Here is a 20,173-nt window from a genome sequence, read left to right as displayed (position 1 = left end):
AGTGCCATTCACCGATATACCTGTTAATGAGAGCTGATGCCCATTACAAATTTGGCAATACTTACTACAAACTGACTATTGACTTTTTCTAGAATCTGCTTTTCATTTAGGGCCATGGATTCACCTTTCCTCTTCTTTATTCTTTTTTTCTCTAATCTTTTGCATGCATACATTTTCCCAGTTGCTCGCACTTGGCAGGCGCATACCTGAAAAGGGAAAAGTTACAATAGGGAAGAAGATACAGAATAGTATCGGTGTATTTAATAATATTTTATGGTAATTTTGGTAAAGGTCTTTGAGGAACCCACCCAAAGCTTGGGGGTGTGTGTAAACTACTTTACAGCCACTAAGTGTAGAGACTTACAGTTGTTAAGACCAGAATCCAAAATCCAAAACTACATCAGTAATTCATTAATTAATAATTAATGAATAATAGTAATTCAAATTAGAGAAAAGACCATGTCTATTCCTTTTTTCACATACCCAATGAATCAAGTTTAAGAAATCTTATGCAGCAAGAATGAAATCAGGCAATTTCTCAATGTTTCAATAGATCAGATTTATCAGCAGAAGTTAATTGGCTACCCTTAGAGGTGCAGAATTTGTAAAAGGAAGAATTTACTCACCTCTCCAAAGCCGCCTTTTCCTAATACCCTGTATTGCCTAAATGTGTTTTTTGTTACTGGTTGTCTGAAATAATAAAGAAAATTGGGGTAGTGAAAAAAAATGTTTTAATACTTTTTTTAAGGATCAGTTTAAAAGAAACTGTGCCAAGGCATGGCAAGCAGTTGCCATCCTTAACACTGAATATTTTTTTAAAAAAATTTTTTCAAGCTATTTACCTCTCCTTTTAATAAATTAGCAGCTTCTTTTTTTTCTAAAACTGAAATATGGGCCAGTATTTCAGAGCCCTGTTGCCCTTCATTTTCCACAAATCCATAAATTCTTTGTTAAAGACCATTTAGCTCTGGAGATAACTACTTTTCAACCACTCCTAACCTTCCTCTTTTCTCATCTGGCCATAAGGTGTGTCGAGGAGAAGGGGAAGCTCCTGCAGTCTTTTTTTTTTTAAACAGGAAGAAATTATATATTTTTGATACTTTGCAATCCCATAATTAAAAATCTACATTAGTCTTGTACCATGTAAGCTCATAAATACTGTAGGAGAATATTCAAATCGTCATTATTTGTTTTTCTATCACATTGCACCTGCCAAGGGGTGGTATTGCCATGAACCATAGATATCAAGTATATATCATCAGCAACACAATAGGTTGTGAACTTTTATTTGGGCTGGGGTAGGGGCTAAAATAAAATATGTCAAAAAATACAAAAACATGACAAACCTCAGGCTGAAAATTTTGCAGTAAAAATCTTCAAATGAAGAAAACGCTAGTGATGAAGAAATATCAGGCTAATACATTCAGTTCCCAGTTTAGGGCTTCCCCTTAGCATCTAATGGGTCAAAAAATCTGGATGACTTCAACCTTCAGACTGATCCAACAATTCTTATGTTCTTATCTCAGTTAGTCCAAAAGATGAATCCAGAATAATTTACAAATGAATTAATTACTAATACAACCTTCCTTCACTTCATGCAGAATTTTAGTCGCACAATCCCTCAGCCATTTGATATCTGTTCTCTTTTATCTGGTCACTAACTGTAGGAGATGACCAGGCTAAGTCCCAGAGAGGGATCAAGCGCATCATCAGTCTCAAGTTACTTCATACCCACAAGAAAACTATGTCCAGCCAACCTTGAATTCTGTTGACCCTTATCTACCACCAGTCTGCTTTGACTGTTAGTAGTTCAGATTACTGAAGATAGTATTAACATGCAGCAAACAGCCACTTGTCTGAAATGGTATAGGGTTTCCTGCCTGAGTTAGACTACATGACCTCCAAGGTCCCTTCCAACTACTTCTTCTTCTTCTTCTTCTTCTTCTTCTTCTTCTTCTTCTTCTTCTTCTTCTTCTTCTTCTTCTTCTTCTTCTTCTTCTTCTTCTTCTTCTCCTCGTTAAAGCTATATTGATGTGAACTGCCTTGACTTTTGATTTTCTGTGCTTGATACTGATTGAAATAAATATTATTTATTATTTATCTTTCTTCCTTAGTCACCTGGTTCATTATATTGGATCAAGTTGCTTTATTCATTCAGCCTGGCAATTGAGCTGTCTGTATAAGTATTAAGAAATTTAATCTGGAAGACAACAAATTGGGAAAGGTTGTACTAAAAAATATTTTCTGGCTATTCTTTTTCATGGTCCATCGTACTTGAAGGCTGTACTGCATTGGAGTTCTGGGGAAGAAATGACAAACTGAAAATAACTCTGCTAAAGTGGAAGTGACGGCCACAGTGCACTGAAGAGCTGCCGAGTAGACAGGCTCTTTTACTTGAGATTGCCTACAAGTGCTTCAGAGACTCACTTCTTGTGAAGAGACCACAAGACAGTGGTCTCCAGAGGGTTTATTGCTCTGGAAAATCAGGGAATAGCCAGCTTTTTGCTCAAACAACAGCCAGTGCCTTCAAAAGGACACAGAGTTCGCATACTTTCTTTTCTAATCATTGTAGGAAATTGCTTTTTAGTTATTTAGAAATGTTTGGATCAACATATTTTATAGCACTGGATAAATTTTCTTCAGTCCTTAGCAAAAGAGTTTCTAAATATATGTTCAATGATTTAATTGTGGGTTTTTTTTTAATAAACAGCAAAGGAGTCATTAGAACTTTGATCTTGGAAAGTTACAAATGGACTAAGAGTTCAGATGGATTTGAAATAAGATTTTGAAATTAATTATAAGAAACTTTCCTGTGGGAAAAATTTAAAAAAATATGATGACACTTTGAAGGTTACACTTTAGAGGGAACTGGGAGGAACTAATGGTTACAGTTAAGGAGAAGAATACTTAAATTTGACTTACCGATACAGAATGAAGCAAATATTTCAACACTGGGCATATTGAAGGATATTTATGAACAATGAACCTACACGTTAATTTTAAGAGTGTCTGCCTCTATAGATAGACTGTGTTTAAAACATGTTATGGAAATGCAACAAGTTTTACCTGACAAGATTGAGAATGATTTGAAAGGTGAAAAGAATGGCAGGTTAAAAGAATGATATGGGAAAAGGTGCTACGCCGAACATAGAAAAGAACCAACGGTTGCCTTAAGAATGAAAAGGGATATACAAATAGCAAACTAAAAGAGTGACCTGATAAATTTCCTATATTAGATTTAGAAAAGTGACTTGTAAAGCTTTGAAAAATTTTGTGAGAAGGGACAAAGAAGAAAAATGAAAATAAAATCAAAGTTCTAGGACATAATTCGAAAGGACTAAAAATCAAAATTGTTAACTAGAAAATATGAAGTTGGCTTATTTGATCAAGATTAAAATAGACATGTTATTTTCTCCGGTAACTCTTACTGGACTTTTGTTCATTAGTATTGAACAACAAAACTCTAAAGGTTTTTTTTAAATAGATAAAAAAGAGCTCATTTGTTGCATTTCAGGAGGTGATACAATTTCTAAAATGATTTATACTTATTGTGATGGAGGGAAAAGTCATTTCTTTATATATTTCTTTTCTTTTTCTTTACTATATTCTTATTTTTTAAAATTTGTGCACTTTCTAGTTTTGTTCTTTTATTTTTTTAGTTGTATTGGTTTTTCTCTTTTGAATGTTTTTCTCTTTTAATGTTAAAAAGTTTGACTGCATCCACCTGTAATGCCACTTACCTTTCTAGACATTTCCACTGGAGAAATCTGTCAAAATACATGCTGTCTGAGTATTCTTGGAAAGGCTCTCCACTTAGGTACTCATGAACAGACCTATTTCAGATGAAAAAGAAAGAAATACTTGACAAGCTTGCTCCCGGGTGCCCAAGTTCCTCTTCAGGAGAGATGCTTAGTTTTAAATCTACTAACTCACAGTATTAGGAGAGCATATCTTAGGGATAATGTGTTTTTTTTTAATCCAAGATTTTGTGTATTTCTTTTTTTTTTATCTAACCCTGTGGTATTTTTTTTCTTATGGTTGCCCATCCTGCTAATATACTGTACATTAATGGACTATCCTAACATATACGTTACAGCCCAAGCAATATCAGATTGCTGCCAAGGCCATGAATAATTATTAGGTTCTTTTCCATCAAAGAGCAAAATGAGAATAGTAAAATTAAAAGACAGAAGTATAATTACTGAATGAAAGCTTCTAAATTTCACAAGTACCTCTGTAAACCATCCAAGAACAACAACAAAAGCACCTGCTGGAAATAATGTGCGTTTAATGATCCCTCCCTTTTGATATTTCCTTCTGTTAAAGCCTGGCAAATATCATGGCAAATAAAAGCACCAGCAGTTCTAGATACAAATATTTACACACGGAGCTCTAGGGGACAATAAAAAGAAAGCCCTAACTTTGCGAAACTTCTTTGGACAAAAAGATGACACCACAAAAATAGATGTCCTATTTCAGGTCTCCTAGACCTGAAGGGCATTTGGAAACACCTGTGTGTTCCTTTGTCTATGTGAATTCTGCAAACTATTTTTTTTTAAAAAAATGAAATATGCATTGAGGAGGAGTGAGTGCAAAACAGAAAATGTGTTTTGTTATACGCACAAAAGAAGTGCATTATGACTCAGAAGTTCAGTCAAAATGTTCTGAATGGGTTGTAATTCAGATGAACAAAAACCCCAACTGTCTTGGTTGTTATGGTTTCAGTTGAGACAAAATCTGGAAGGAGTCAATTTATCACCTTCCTTCAGGTCAACTGCTATGTCTGTCTTAGGGCCTGTCTAGCCTCTTCTTGTCTTTATCTTTTACTCCTTTACCTGCTTTCATTCATTCCTGTTTCACTGTCACATTCCACCCTGGAATATCTTTGACTAGATTCATACATACAGGCAGTACTTGACTTACAACCATTTGTTTAGTGACCATTCAAATTATAGGAGCATGGAAAAAAGTGTCCTTTTTCAGTGGAACAACTTGCTTCCAGAAGTTGTGGATGCTCCATCACTTGAAGTTTTTAAGAAAAGATTGGACAACTATTTTGTCTGAAACGGTATAGCATTTTCCTGCTTGAGCAGGGGGTTGGACTAGAAGACCTCCAAGATCCTGTTCAACTGTTACTCTGTTCTGTTCTGACTTATGATCAGTTCTCACACTTACAACTGTTCCAGCCCCACCTAAACAAAATTCAGGCACTCGGCAAGTGGCATGTATTTACAATGGATGTGGCATCCTTGGGTCACATGTTCTTCATTTACGACCTTCCCAGCTGCTTCTAACAAGGTCAATGGGGAGACTGTATTTGTTTAATGACTGCATGAGTCACTTAACAACTGGAATGATTCACTAACAACCATGGCAAAAGAGACTGTAAAATTGGGCAGGATTCTCTTAGCAATCCCTTGCTTAGCAATGGAAATTCTGGTTCCAATTGTGGTCATACGTTGAGGACTACCTATATCTCAAGTTGATGTCCAGATAAAAACTTAAATTTTGGTCTGGACATGAACCATTCAGTATTATTTGGGTCTGTGCGTGGAATGCTTTTTGTATTTGGAATGTTAAATTACAATGATCAGCTTATTATTGAGAACGTATTTATGTAAAAAAAGTCTTATGGAAATCAACAACAAAATAAAATGATCTTTTGAATGTCAGAGTGCACTTACTTTACACAGGGTGAGAACAGCTCTTTACATGGGCTGTTTTCAAGTTTTTCTTTTATCTGCTGTACAAGATCTTGACTGGCTTCTGCTACATAAACTGGAGACTATGAAAAAGCAGAGAGAACATAAGTTCATTATGTAGTAGGAGAAAGTATTTCCTTGATAACCAAGTACATTTAGGCACCAAGATATAAGAAAATATACAAAAATAATATTTGTATTTATTTATTATTGAGGCATCTATGCTCAATATATGACAATATATTACCAATAAAAATATTCCAAAACCCTCTACAAAAATAACGAAGTTTCCAGAAATATGCAATAACCAAATTCAACCCAGCATTCTTTTCTCATAAACCAGAAAAAAATTATTTTCATAATTAAGCATGCTCTTCTCTTCCTGAAAACTGTATGAAAAAGTGAGGATATAAACAAAGAAAAAAAAAGAATTTTTGACACTATGAAAGACAGAACATCTTACTATCGACCACTGCAATCCAGCAACCACACAGTTTCATTAACTCACATGAGAGAAGCAAGGTGTACTAGTGGCAGAATCAAGTTAATATACATACACATACACAAAACACACACTGCCTTTCTGTTGTGTATGTGCACATCTAGTTTTCTAAATCAGACAACCAAGGATACTATAAAAAGGCAGACGATTCTGCATTCCTCATGTGCAGCAGTATTATAATACTCAGTATTTTAAAGATCTGAATATATATTAAGTTCTGATTTCATATTCATGTACCAGTTGATATGCATTTTTACAAATAACACAATCAAAATTCCCTGTTTTTGCTATGATGTTTCTTTCCACAAAAAATTGAGTACAGTTCTTCATTTCATCTTTGCTTTCTGAGTACACGATGTACTGAAATGACCTTCTGTCTAGTTGATCAAAAACACCTTTTTATGTATTTTTAGTGAAGGGTGTATGTCTTTCTTTACAGTTTTTACAAACCTAAATAAGTTTTCACACTTCACAGAAACTTCCATTCAACTTTCTAAAAAAAAAAAAAAGACAGAACCCAGGCAATAACTTTTCCCACTATGAAGTCATGAAACAAACAGCATTTTTTGAAAAAAATAAATAAATTTTGACTTAATGTCTGATTTTTTTCTTTCTGAGTCAATTGTGGATATTTTTCTTTTGTTTACAAGCATGAGTCAACTTTTTTTTTTAAAAAAAAATAATAATCCTAACACAATATCTAAAAGGTGAAAAGTAACCCCTGGATTGATGTAATCCACTTATGTGATACTGCTGGCTATTTACTAAGCAGTGTAAATAGAAATAAACTCTTTTTCTTTATTCCTTTATTGAACATTTTAAAAAAGTACACAAATACAAAAGAAAACATAAAAATGATAAAAAATGCAATACAGATAAATAAACCAGGAACTTACAATGTCATGAAAGCTACAGCTTTCTAAAATATTAATTATGAGAAAGTTATAAATATAAGATATATAACATGACTAATCAAATTACTATTAAACTTAAGCTAAAAATGAGTAACAAAGTCTATAATCAGTACAACATAAATCAACTGAAATTGTACAATGTTTAATTCATTCACACTTAGACATTTAATCCATATTAAAATTCCAATTTAAATATCTCATATAAATTAATATATGGATTCTAGGCATGAAAATAAACTGTCTTATGTCATTGTAGAAAGTTCATTGTCTGGCTTCATAGAAGGTTTAGAAAACACACCAATTAGGAAACAGAGAAAATAAATTGGAAGGGAAGGGAAGATAAATAAAATAAAACCCAAGCCCTAATCATACACAATTCAACTATCAGTAAAACATTTAAAGACATTTTCCAGCTTTCCACAACCTACTTCTCAAATGTGTTGAGCATATAGAGTGCACTAGGGGAAAAATTTTCATTATTCACAATCTCAGCTACTGCAAGCGTGGCTTATGTGTGCAAACTGAAGTCTTGCCAGCCATCAGAAGTATCTAATAATAAATATATTTTAAATCATCTTTCCATATTGACAGTTTTCTTCTGCTTATGCATACTTCCTGAAATTGGGCTTGCATAGCGCCACTCCTATCTTAGCCTGGTCAACAAAGATAATGTAAACTATAACTTTTGCATAAACTTTATTAATCAAGATTGTCATTTTTATTCTATTTATTTTATTTTGATGAAATTTGAAATGACTGAAATAGGGAATTGTGTGCATGTGTGCCTATGTAGCTGTACAGTATTTGCAAACATGATAACTAATGAAAATGAAGAAATCTGACAAAAATATTTATATTTTTTCTTCTTTTAAAGCACCCACTGATAATTTTTCATAAATCAGAATTTGCTTTATTCTACATGAACGCAGTCAAGTGGACAAGTTATTTCACTGGCAAGTAATGTTATGTTCCATTTCTTATTCCAAATATTTAAAAATAGATGCTTTTGAGAAATGGTTTCCATATGTAATTGTGTTTCTGTTGCTGGCCAAATTTAATAAAGTTCTGCAGGAAGAAATGTTATTTTGTCCAACAATACATCACAACATTTCAAGTCATTTGTCATCATTTCAGAAATTGAAGTGTAGTATGTGTTGATGGAGACAGATAAAATTGCTGAATCCTTTCCCAGAATTTCGTAGAGTGCTGTAGGTAGTACAGTTCCAAGTATAGAGGGGAAAAAAATGTTTGTCCACAATCCTCTTCCTGACTTTCTAGTATTAATGATTCTGCATACAAAGTATTTCATTACAGCCATATCTGAGAACATCTCAAATAAAAACAACAAGCAGCATTCTTGAAAAGCTTATTCCAGTTAAGCTTCAACTCCAATTAGTACAATCTGTGAACCAAAAAGGCTAGGAGAAAAACAACACAGAAGGCTGGTTGTGATAGTACTAAACAAACAACCAACCAACCAACCAACAAATCCACCCCACAGTTGAGAAGTTCCAAGAATTTATTTATCATTCAGGAAGACTGAATGATAAAGACACCTTTGACACCGCAGTTTTTTGGCCGGTTTACGGAAGTGTTTGTTTTTGTCTTCTGTATTATATTTCAATTTCCTAATCTAGATTACAGTCCTTTTCTGGAATTTCAAGTAACCAGATCAAACATTTATTATCTTAGGAGATCAATTCAGGTAAGGTCATCCAGGAAGATTTACTAAATTCAAACCAGAAATAGTGACATCATGGATGTTGAAAGGAGGCATCCAATTCAGGCAAATAGAAATGTTGATTCTTAATTTTAAAGAATATTTCTATGTACTGTAGATGATTTGGTATTTCTGACCCACCGACTCTTAGACATTATGAGTTAATAGCTTTATTGTCTGCTGGCAAGTGAGTGTAATACTTGCAAAGTCATACCGTTCATAAGGTGCTTTCTACTTATTTAATATAACACAGCATACATTGCAATACTATTTGAGGCGATTTTCTCAATTATGTTGATATTAATTAGACTGTGCTATGCTTTAGATTTGAAGCGGGGGGGGGGGGGGAAGTCAACAACCCTTAAACCAAACATTTGTTTTCCCAGGATTGCTTTACAGCTGTAGAGGGCAGTCACCCAATAGCAGGAAAAAATGCAACTGTTCTGAGAGGTTGCCAACAAGTGTTATGTGAGACCCAAAGCACCCTTTTCTCTTGAGTCCAAAGACTGCACAACTGTAATATTAAGGCACATGTTATACATAAACAAAGATCAAATGTCTTAATGTCTGAGGGAAATTGCAAACAAAATTGAAATTCCTGAACATTTATTTTTAGCATGGAATATGAATTGATTAACTGAACTGGAATAATGAATTAATGGACCTCATGGCAGATTGAAAACAAGACCGCTAGTTTTCTGAAATCAACATTCCTTCCTTTGTATCCCTCCAGCCCTCAAGTGGAGCCTGGTGTGCTTCAGTGTGGATCTCTACACTGCACTGCACTGAACTGCACCGAGCAGGAGGTTGGCCTAAATGACCTATTTCAAAAATATTATTTTCAATGCAAACATTCTATCTATCCCTACACACACCTATCCCATTACGGAGGAAACACTTTGGGGAGAAGCAGTTAAGTGCCATGCATGCATATTACAGAAATATCACATGGAATATAAGCATATCTCAAGTACAATAGTCTACATTTCATTTGAGGATGAGGCAAATAAAAAAGTGATTGTTTTTCTTTTCTGTCAAATGTAGAAAAACAAACTCTTGATGTGGCTCCTTATCTTATATTATTGGCTCTGTTGGCATGCAGGGTTATGGAAATGCACTTCCTTAGTGGCTGAAATTAGGAATTCCCTTTTGCTGTACTGCTAAGCTTGTAAGCCGCCCTGAGTCTTCGGAGAAGGGCGGGATATAAATGGAATTAAAAAAAATATATCTTATTCCCCCAAACAGTTTTGCTACAATGCTAGCTCTGAATTATGATTCAAATATCAGCAGGGGAAGCACTGATGATTTGACTCCCAAAATCATAGATATGGTTACAAATTGTAAGCAAATCATAAGTGAATCCATGAATTCAGCATGTCTGGTAAGTTTGCCAATACATTATTTTTATGGATTTGGATGCTAGCAGAACTTCTAAGAGTTGTTCATAAGGCCAGATGACCAATGCTTTAGTGGTCAAGGTTGAAATAGTTCACCCTGAGGTCTATTGCAAGTGCTTTGTGTTATGTCCTGTACTAATTTCAAGACACTTTTCTTCATTGGAAGAAAAGTTACTGTATATCAGGGCTACTGTACAGTATATCAGCAGCAAGCAACATCCTGGCAAGGGTGAGTCAAGCAGTTTATTAAACAAGAGTGTGTTCACGTCAGGTTGGACCTGCCCATTCCTAAATTATTTCTGAAAAGACCAGAAATAGCATCTTCAATTCAACATTAGAAATAGATGGCAATAAGTGGGCACCTCTTCTTTGGGGTCATTGTTGATAATGTTTGGTTCTCTGAAGTTGGTTGTTTTTCTGCAGACATTTCGTTGCCATGCTAAGTAACTCTCATCACTGCATGAAAGAGTGAAGTTGCTGGTTATTTATATATAGTAGCTTGCCTTACAAAAGTGTTGGCTGGGTGTGGTTTCTTCTTTGAAGCTCCTTTGTTACAATATTATTTCTTCCCTGATTGTTTACCTGATGCATTTTCCTGCTTATCCAGAAACTGGCTGCTAGGGAGGATTTGGGCTGTTTCGCTATATAATCACTTTTTCCCCCCTGTTCTTAGCCCTTGGGCCCGAGCTGGGTGAAAAAAATTCTCAAATAGAAACTTCATCCACAGAACAAGAAGCAGCTTTAAGCCTTGCCTCCGAGCAAAAAGTGGAGTTAAGCCCTTCCTGTCAAATGCATCTTTGGTGACAATGCAGGAAGGAAGGAAGAAGCCTATATCAGAAAGAGAAAAGCACAGAAAAATGATGGTCACAAGCCTTACTCACTTTTTGCTCAGGCCCCACTTATCTGTGGCCAACATATTACTCACAAGATTTTTTTTAAAAGTTGCTTTCATCTGGATTGCTATAGCTCTGCCCCTATGCTTATAAAAATCTTCAAAGGAAGTGTAAATGATTATAGATAAGCATCCCAATATGTTAATAATTAGAAGAAACTCTATACAAGTTTTACTATTAGAGGAAGTAACATCAGTGTTGTATCAGAAAATAATGGGCCAAATTACAGCTCACCCCTCATTCTTGCATGAATGAAAAAAAGCGGTTCCCACAAAGCAACAGACTATAGACACACTCATAACGTCCACTCAGAAATGTCCATAAATGGGTGCTGTTCTTACTAGTCAGTTCTTCCATCTAGGCAGAGCGCTTAATTTGTACACAGGAAGAAGGTTCTATGGAAATATTCTAAGTCAGGGGTGTCAAAGTCAATTTCATTGAGGGCCGCATCAGCACTGCGGTTGCCCCCAAGGGGCCGGGTGGGTGTGGCCTGGGTGGGCATGGCCTACTGGGTGGGCGTGGCTAGAGTGCGTATGGCCTACTGGGTGGGCGTGGCCAGCGCTACATCGTTCGCATCAAGGGTGCCTATGGGGGCCTGGGCAGGAGTGGGACAGATCTGGGGGTCTCTGGCAGAAGGTGGGTCTCTGGGCCAGGGCCAAGGCAGTGGGGGCCGTTCCCTCACTGTTTCCAGGATGGCTTTGCGGGCTGCATGAAACCACTTCGCGGGCCGAATCTGGCCCCCGGGCCTTGTGTTTGACATGTCTGTTCTAAGTGAACCCCGCGTAAGGTAAATCTGAGACTGAAAGAGGAAGAAGAGGAAAACAAAGAATGCTTTATAGGACTACAGTAAGCTCGAACTATTCCAGCAAGACTATTGGGGAAAGAGCAATTCCACCGATCATTTCATCCATTCGGGTGGTATCACTCACACTCACTACTTCTAGCCCATGGGAAGGGGTTATGTTTTTCCAAGGAGAGATTGCATACTTGCAATGGTAGTCTGTTTCTCTTTAGTCCTACGTACTGGGACAAACAACAGATGTGCTAGAATATTTAATCTGTGATGCTCTGCAATATTTTGGACAGAGTCCAGTTTTAGCCTAATTGACTGATGCTAGCTTAATTTAAAGGGAGAGCCTTGGCTAGCAGGCCAAGTACTTTTCTGCAAGTAGCTTTTTTAACACAGCAATTATATTCCATTTACTTTTAAGCCATGCAAGATTTAGAAAACAAACATTCCATGGCACAAGAAAATGTTTTGCTTGTCAAAAACCACAGAAGGAACCACTTTCCCAAGAAAGTATAAGTGTGGGACCGATAGTCATCCAGCAATAAAACCGCTGAATCCCTCTGGTAGTAGGAAATCCACAGATTTCTGACCAAATGACACATTACAAACATACCCTACACTGTGATCTGCACCAAAAAAGCCACTTCAGTTAAACATAATGAGAGTGAAGAAGCCACAACAGAAGGTGTGGGCTTAACCCTTTCCTTGTGAACTGCTACTTCTCTACTAATTGCACTCACCCCAAACAGTTGATGTCTCCCGGAGGGGCTGAAGCGAAGGCTTAACTAGAAACAGATGCAATCTGCATAAGTATCCAGTTTCACTGCGTATCACATGGATCATGGGAAGGGAAGGACTTTATATGTCCATTTTCTTTAACTAATCTATCTTCTCTGTTTGATGTTATGTATGGTGGGAGTGTAGGAAAGGGAGGAGAGAGCCTGGGTGGATACTTCTGGGGAATGTATCTGAAGGGGGAAAGACTGAGCTTGAACAAAACTTTGTGCGCTTTCCATTTACAGAAATAATTTTAAAACATCCTATCCTGATTTTTTCCCCCTTGACTTTAGTAGCTTACATTAAAGCACCTTATGCAACTTAACACTGATTGCATTTTTTTCTGAGTTTCATTGCTTTGTTTGTCTTATAATCCTGTTATTCAATTGAGAGAACTTTAGTTTATTCATTGATTACTCATTTATTTTTATAAATAACCCATGGTGGCAAACATAACTAAATACTCCTTCCATTTCCTATTTTAACCACAACAACAATCTTAGAGGCGAGTTGGGCTGAGAGAGAGTGAGTGGCTTAAAGTCACCCAGCCAGTTTTTTTATGCCTAAGTGGGGAGTAAAATTCACAGTCTCCTGGTTTCTAGCCTGGTGCCTTAAACTGGCTCTCTCTTCAGAGTCACAAATAAACCACTACATAAATCATAAATGGGTTGAATTACAAAGGATCCTTAACTCAAGACAACACTGTTGAAACACAAGACACAAAAATTATTGTTTCATCTCAGACGCCTGATAAAATAAAGATCTGCAGTCTGAGCGACTTTGAGAGCATCGCTGGCAAAAAGGCCCCATTTTTAGATGTTGGCTGCTATGTCTCATTTGACACCACCCACCAAAATGTTTCAGCTGCAAATAGTAGGGAGGAAACAAACAACAGGGAGTCTCGAAGGTGCTTTTCAAAAGGCAACTGGACTATATATTTTTTCTTTGAGGAAGAAGAACAAAACATTTCGCTTTTCATCCCAAAAGCTTCATAAGTTGTGATGACGGGCTAAATGAAAAGATATGACTTGGATGACTGAGAATCTCCACAGACAAACAACTGGGAGGAATGTACAGAGAAGGTATCCCCAGTGCCAGGGTGTTTAGATCCTTAAAGATCAAGACCAATATCTTATATCAGTTGCAAAGATTAGCCACCATATGACAAACAAAATAGGTCTAATATGTTATAAACAGAAAGCCAGTTTGGTGTAGTGTTTAAAACACCAGGCTACAAACTATGAGACTCTGAGTCTAGTCTAAGCCTTAAACACAAAGCCAGCTGACCAACTGCTGTGTCTCAACCCTAGGAAGAAGGCAGTGGCAAGCTACTGTACTTCCAATTATCTTGCCAAGAAAACTGCAAAGACTTGTCCAGGCAGTTGCCAGGAATCAACAGTGACTTGAAAGTGCCAAAAGCAAAACAAAACACCGAAGCAGAGCCAAAGTTTGGTGGAAGTAATTTTTTCATAAACTAAAGTCGTAGGCCAGTTCCATCCAGAAGTTACATTTGTCTAATTTGATAGAATTATACAAAGGGTCTGTCCTACACATTTGCAGATACCAAAGGACCATCAGGCTTAAATATTTTCTAAAGCTCTAAACCAAATCTTCATCTGTGCAGAGAAGAAGAGAGAGAATGGTAAGAATAGAAACCTGTTTTAGATGCTTTGTCCATCAGCACTGCTTAAAGTATAAGGATCTTTTATAAGGCTGCTACAACTGTCCCGTGAATATATATGAATAGTCACCTGGCTTGACTGGAAAAAACACAGCCAAAATAATGATTGCACACATTGAAGTTAAGTGCTTTGTTCACACTACTGTGCATTATTACACACCTTTTTCAAAAGCTTGGCATACGGTAGCTGTACTACTGAACCATTCCCATTTAGTTTTATTCATGGTTTGGTCATTTGCATTACATACAAATAAAGGATCACCGATGCAGTCTCCATGAAAAATGGTCTTTATTCATATCTTCCATTGCAGTGAAACAGAATTTGAAATAGCTAGAATCACGATGCTTCATTTGCTTTAAATAGTTTGATGGATATGAAACAGGAACTATGGACAAAGTAATGAAGGAACAGCTGTACGAAGAAGTATAGACTTGCTTACAGTGGTGATGAAGGCACGATAAGAACTGCTGAAGGACCAGATGAATAAAATTGTCATGGGAAAAATCTAGATGATCACTAAGAATTTATTATCACTGAAATGACAATAAGGAACATAATCAAAAATCCAATCAGTGGAAAACAATGTTGACGTCACCCAGAAGTTTCCACAATGGTCTGGCAGAACTTAGTCTGATAACTTAGCAACTACTTCTGAATTTTGACTTTAAGGAAAACTCCTCTGGACCATCTATCATTTCCATAATAATTGCATTGTTTACCATTTGTCAACAGCCTTGCGGTATCTAAAACAATGAATATTTAAACCTGGAGCAAAGGAAGAAAATCTCTTCAATTCCCCTTTGTCTGAAACTGTGATGCCTCAGAGACTATGTCAATCTTTTTGTTTGGTATGAATTTCTGGGCAGAAGCATGCAGAACCAAGACATTTGAAATACCTCTGGCATAAGTTCCGAAATATTGAGAATGCATAGCTAATTTGTGTTCTAATTTGAAGGGATAAATATGCAATACATTAGATGAATAATGGTGTTGTTTTGCCACAAAAGTGGGGAAAAATGGGGAACAAACCACGAGCTTGGATAATGATGAAAATTATAAATTACTGTATTGTAATTGGAAAAACATGATCAGTTTTTATCAAAGGTTTTTTGTAGAAACAGTACAGTTGTGTGCTACTTAAACATACCATTTATGGGTTGAGCTCATATTTTCCCCGTAGGAGATCAGAAGCATATACACTGTATATGAATACTGATTAAAACAAGCTCACCCTGCTCAACTACATAACTTGATACTGTGCCTTACAGATTCTTTGGATCTCTGACAAAAAGCACATTTAATAAATAGGTTATTTATGTGATGTTATGCCACCAAATATTCCGTAAAAAAGTTATCCACACTATCCTATCTTTGAAATATTGTCTATTTTCCAAAAAAAAAAATATATGTGGAAAATGGCATTTGCTATCATCGGTTGCCAATAATACATGAGAAGTAGCCAAAATTGTTTATTTTTGTCTGTTTAAAAATATTTAATGCACAAGCAAAAAGAAAAAAAAGCTAAACTTGCACTTGGTCTATAAACAACTGAGCAAAAGGCTTGAAAGCAGAGACAGAGAAGACCATGAGAAAGCTACTGATTCTAAAGAAATGGAAACCTAATCAAGCCAGACTCTTCATTTTTTAAATTCTGGAGTACTTAAGCCCCACTGATAGGAAAAATGTTTAATAATTGTACAGTATGCTTATAGTAAACCAATGCAAAGAAATAGCCCTGCTAATACAATCTTTGCCAAAAAATAGAACAGCAGTGGGAATCAGGGGTGATATAAGGGACAAAATCACAGAGTATGACACTCCACAATCTCAATCTCTCTCTCTCTCCCTGAACATCTGTCCAGCTGTTCCCCTCTCCAGGAATTTAGCTAAATATATAAAAGAGTTCAAACTGCTTACAGTAGTAACTTCACATTCTCTCCAACTTCTACATGGAACTGGATATTCTAAAGGACAGCAATACTTTTGTTTAACTGAACTACAAAAGATCCATGTCTTGGATCATGTGAAGGAAGGGGCAGAATGCTCTTGCCATTTTCTGTTCAGCCTGAAGCTTCTCACTTATTCAATTGAATATTCTGAGGCCATATATCCAGTGCCTTTTTTGTAAAAGAAAAAGGTGCCGGAACGCACACATGTCATACAACCCACCTTGCCTACCCTACAAGGTTCCATCCAAAAAAGGTGCCGGAACTCCGTTCTGAGCGTTCTGTGAGAAAAAAAGCCCTGCATATCATATCATATCATATCATATCATATCATATCATATCATATCATATCATATCTCATACATCTCATTCTGTAACCTGGAGAGCCAGCTGTAAAATGTAGGTGTTTCAACTTCAAACTTCCAGATCAGGAAGTTTTCTACAGAATTCAAACTTCTTTTAGTGCTAGAGAGGAAAGAAAGGTGAGAGTTGGAACGATGAAAGAACTTGTCAGGACTAGAGAAGACACCATAATGTTCACAGAATAAAAAGCAATCTCCTAAGCAAGAGAAATTCATACCAAATATTATTTTTAAGGGGTCTAAAGGACTTTATAACATTTCATCCAGACTGTTGAGAGAATTCACAGGTGTTTTTTTTAAAAAAATATGATTTTGGTACGATTTAATTTTTTAAAAACTGTATAAGTTAATATGCAATTTAGGCTGAAACAAAATATTTAAAGATGAGAGCATGTGTTATTGATCATTAACATGTTCAAGGCTATGAATCAATACAGTAAGTCTGATCTACTGGATAACAGGAATGGGACATTGGTTTCCTATCATTAACAATCATGGGAAATCTGGAAACTTGAACAGGATTGTTGAAAGGAAGGAAGTGCCATACTTACTGAGGGAAATGAGACTCGCAGCTCAGTCCCTTTTAAAAGTTAGTACTTTGGGTAAGCTGTAATCAAGTGTTTATCTGGAAAGCTCTCTAGGTCAACAGAAGCATCTCACACATTTTAGATTATATACTGTATCTGCACAAGCAGCAGCAATAATCAACAACAATACAGACCAGACTATCTGATTTCTTGATGCTGTTTGTATAATGTATATTACTATAGCTATTAATACATATAATCTATAGGATGGTATAAAGATGAGGAAATGAGTGAATCTGGTGAAAACTGAAAGAGATTTGCCATGACAATCAAAAAAATAATTCAGGAGCTAGGAATCTAGATGTCCAGAGACTGCAAAACAGAAGAAAGAGGAAGTATAAATTAACAAGGGAAAATGGGTAAAGATGTCACAGAATGAGATAAAGGAATCTGCTTCACCCAAACAAGGGATGATCCAGAGAACAGGAACAGAAGCCTAGATGAAATGACTATGAAGAGGTGATGAAGAAAAAGAAAAAATAGTTATTCCCTTAGGAAAGCAATTTGAATAAATAAAAAGGAGTCAAAGATTTAACATGAGACATGAATTGTTACTTAAGAGTAAGAAGCAAAATTTTCAAGTTCGAAAGAGAGATGTCTAATGAATCAGGCAGCCTACAAAATCAAGGAGAGATAAGATACAAAGCCCTCCAGTTGGGGCTGTAAAGATTACTCATAAGCAAGAGGCAAAGGGAAAAAGTAGACCTGTCTGCAGCTTGGGGTCAATAGAGGTGGATCAGAGGGTAAGTCCCACTCATAAAGATAATCAACCCAAAGTACCAGCTGAAGAAAGGACTGAGGCCAAAAGAACAAGGTGTGATCAGCATCTGACTGCTGAGTGAACAGATCGTGACTGGAAGAACTGCTTAGCAGTCCATTTGGATTTGGATCAGGGCCAGTGAGGAAGAGGCACAAAAGGAAATGAGGTAAGAGGAGGCTATTCCTTGACATTTTTGCAACACAAGTAAGAACGTTGAATTGTGTGAATAACTTTGGAGTTTAAAATGCACTTGGTTTAAAAAAAAGAATCTGCCTGTTGGATGACACACAGATAGAAAGAGCGTGCATTGTCCAATAAAGCCTCTTAGGAGTTTTGGGCTGGAAGTGAAAAGAATTTGAAGTTATTCTTATGTTGGAAGTAAAATCTGGAATTGTTGGAAGTAAAAACTGGTCCGGTTCCTATTCCAAGCTGGGAGAAAGACACAGAAGAAATGCACTGGAGGCAGGCTGCAGTTGGAAAGGAGGTCTCCATTTATTTGGTAGCCAGAAACAACAGCATGTTTCTGGGCTGGCTGACAAATTGGGGTTAAGAGTAGATGGGCTTTTATACAATTTTGGGGACTTTGTGATTGAGATTCCTGTTTCTGTGCAAGAATATGTCCTTTAATATTTTAATGGTTGTTGCCAGATTCCTATGGGGTCATGTAGGGGTCATGACTGGCTCTATGGGCAAAAGGGGAAATGCAAATCCTAGGTATTTTATTTGTCTGAGCTAATCTTCTCAGTTTTGGTTCCTTGCTTATGGTGCTGCTTATTTGGAGTTGCTGGCTGCCCTTTGTTTACGAATAGAGTGGCCTGGCTTCATGAATGAATACAAAATATCTATTTAATAAAGCCTAGCCTCTTCAGGCTTCTACTTGAGTTGTTTTCCTATAGCAGAAAGACTGAGGCTGCTTTCTGCCTTTGTTAATAATAATAAACCTTTATTGTCAAGGTACAACATGTGTACATTGAGATTAGCTGAGCCTCCCCCTGTGCTCTCTCCCCCCAACACACAGTGACAACAAACCCTCCATCCCACCACACTATGTGAACCAACTACACCACACACCGGCCTCCCAAGTCAACTCTGCATAAGATTACATCCCATTCAAAAGCCTAACAGCCCACGGATAAAAGCTATTCTTCAGCCTGTTGGTACGGCTGGCTATATTCCTATATCTCCTACCGGATGGTAGGAGAGTAAAGAGATACCGTCCAGGGTGTGAGTCATCCCTGAGAATCTTCCTCACTCTTCCAAGGCAATGAGGAGAAATATTCTATTTTGCCTCCTTTAATATTCAGTAGAATATTTTATTCTGGGGAGGGCGGGGGATTCCCACATCTCTATATGTATAAATTTGGTTCTAGACTGTATGTTATATTAACATTTTTAATATAGGTGGTGTTGTGTAATGAGTTCTTCGTGCAGGAAAGGAGACGAGGCAAGTGAGTTCAACAAAGCTCATGGTTTATTGCTTGCAGGATCTGAACTGAGAATTGGGCTGCAGCTTGCAGCAATTTATAGCCTGGCCCCTAGCTGGCAGCCAATAGGTTAAAAACAACCCATTGCTGCCTAGGGGCAGCCAATAGCAGCACTGGAGACCTGGAGTCTGGGTTGCTGGAGAGCCGTTAGCTGCTCCAGCTTACCACATGGTGTTACAATTGAGCCCAATACATAACACCCCTCCCCTCTTAGATCAGACAAACATCATAGCAATAATTGGCAAATAGTACAAGTTACAAGACTTAACATCATAGCAACTTTTGTAAAACAGTACAAGTTACATTAGAGCATCAGTTAGCCAGAATGAATAGACTTCCATTATAGCACACAAGACAGTTAACATCATAGCTCCAATACTGTTTCAGTACAGTGACAAGTTACAGTACAGACAACTTTATAGTTCCTTTATTTTACAACATAATTGGCTAGATAAGAAGGAGGCTCGCGTGCCCTTGTGGAATGCCTTGGGGTTCCAGTCACTTTGTGGTCTACTAGCTTACCCATCGGGCCAGGTAGACCAATGTCCCTTGATGCACTTGAGTCAAAGGAATTAGATGCTCTCTGGCTGGCCTCTCCAGGTTGGCCCACCCCAGTCATACTGATCAGCAGAGTTGGCACAGTGGTTGTTAAAGTCT

At 36.8% G+C, this 20,173-nt stretch overlaps 1 protein-coding gene across 1 annotated transcript in view; it reads right to left on the bottom strand.

The window, feature by feature from the left end:
* GRK5 (G protein-coupled receptor kinase 5) overlaps positions 1-20,173 on the bottom strand; it is a 208,847-nt gene that overhangs the window by 37,169 nt on the left and 151,505 nt on the right. Inside the window, exons 7-10 of the mRNA XM_083363682.1 lie at positions 5,685-5,785; positions 3,741-3,833; positions 627-690; positions 66-206 (exon numbers count right to left, since the gene is read on the bottom strand). Of these exons, the coding sequence (XP_083219808.1) occupies positions 66-206; positions 627-690; positions 3,741-3,833; positions 5,685-5,785 (399 nt within the window). The remainder of the gene's footprint in view (positions 1-65; positions 207-626; positions 691-3,740; positions 3,834-5,684; positions 5,786-20,173) is intronic.

The sequence above is a fragment of the Vipera ursinii genome (assembly GCF_947247035.1).
Source record: "Vipera ursinii genome assembly, chromosome: 5".
NCBI classification, from domain to species: domain Eukaryota; kingdom Metazoa; phylum Chordata; class Lepidosauria; order Squamata; family Viperidae; genus Vipera; species Vipera ursinii.
Note: the sequence above shows the minus strand (reverse complement) of the source record. Positions and strands in the feature narration are given on the sequence as shown.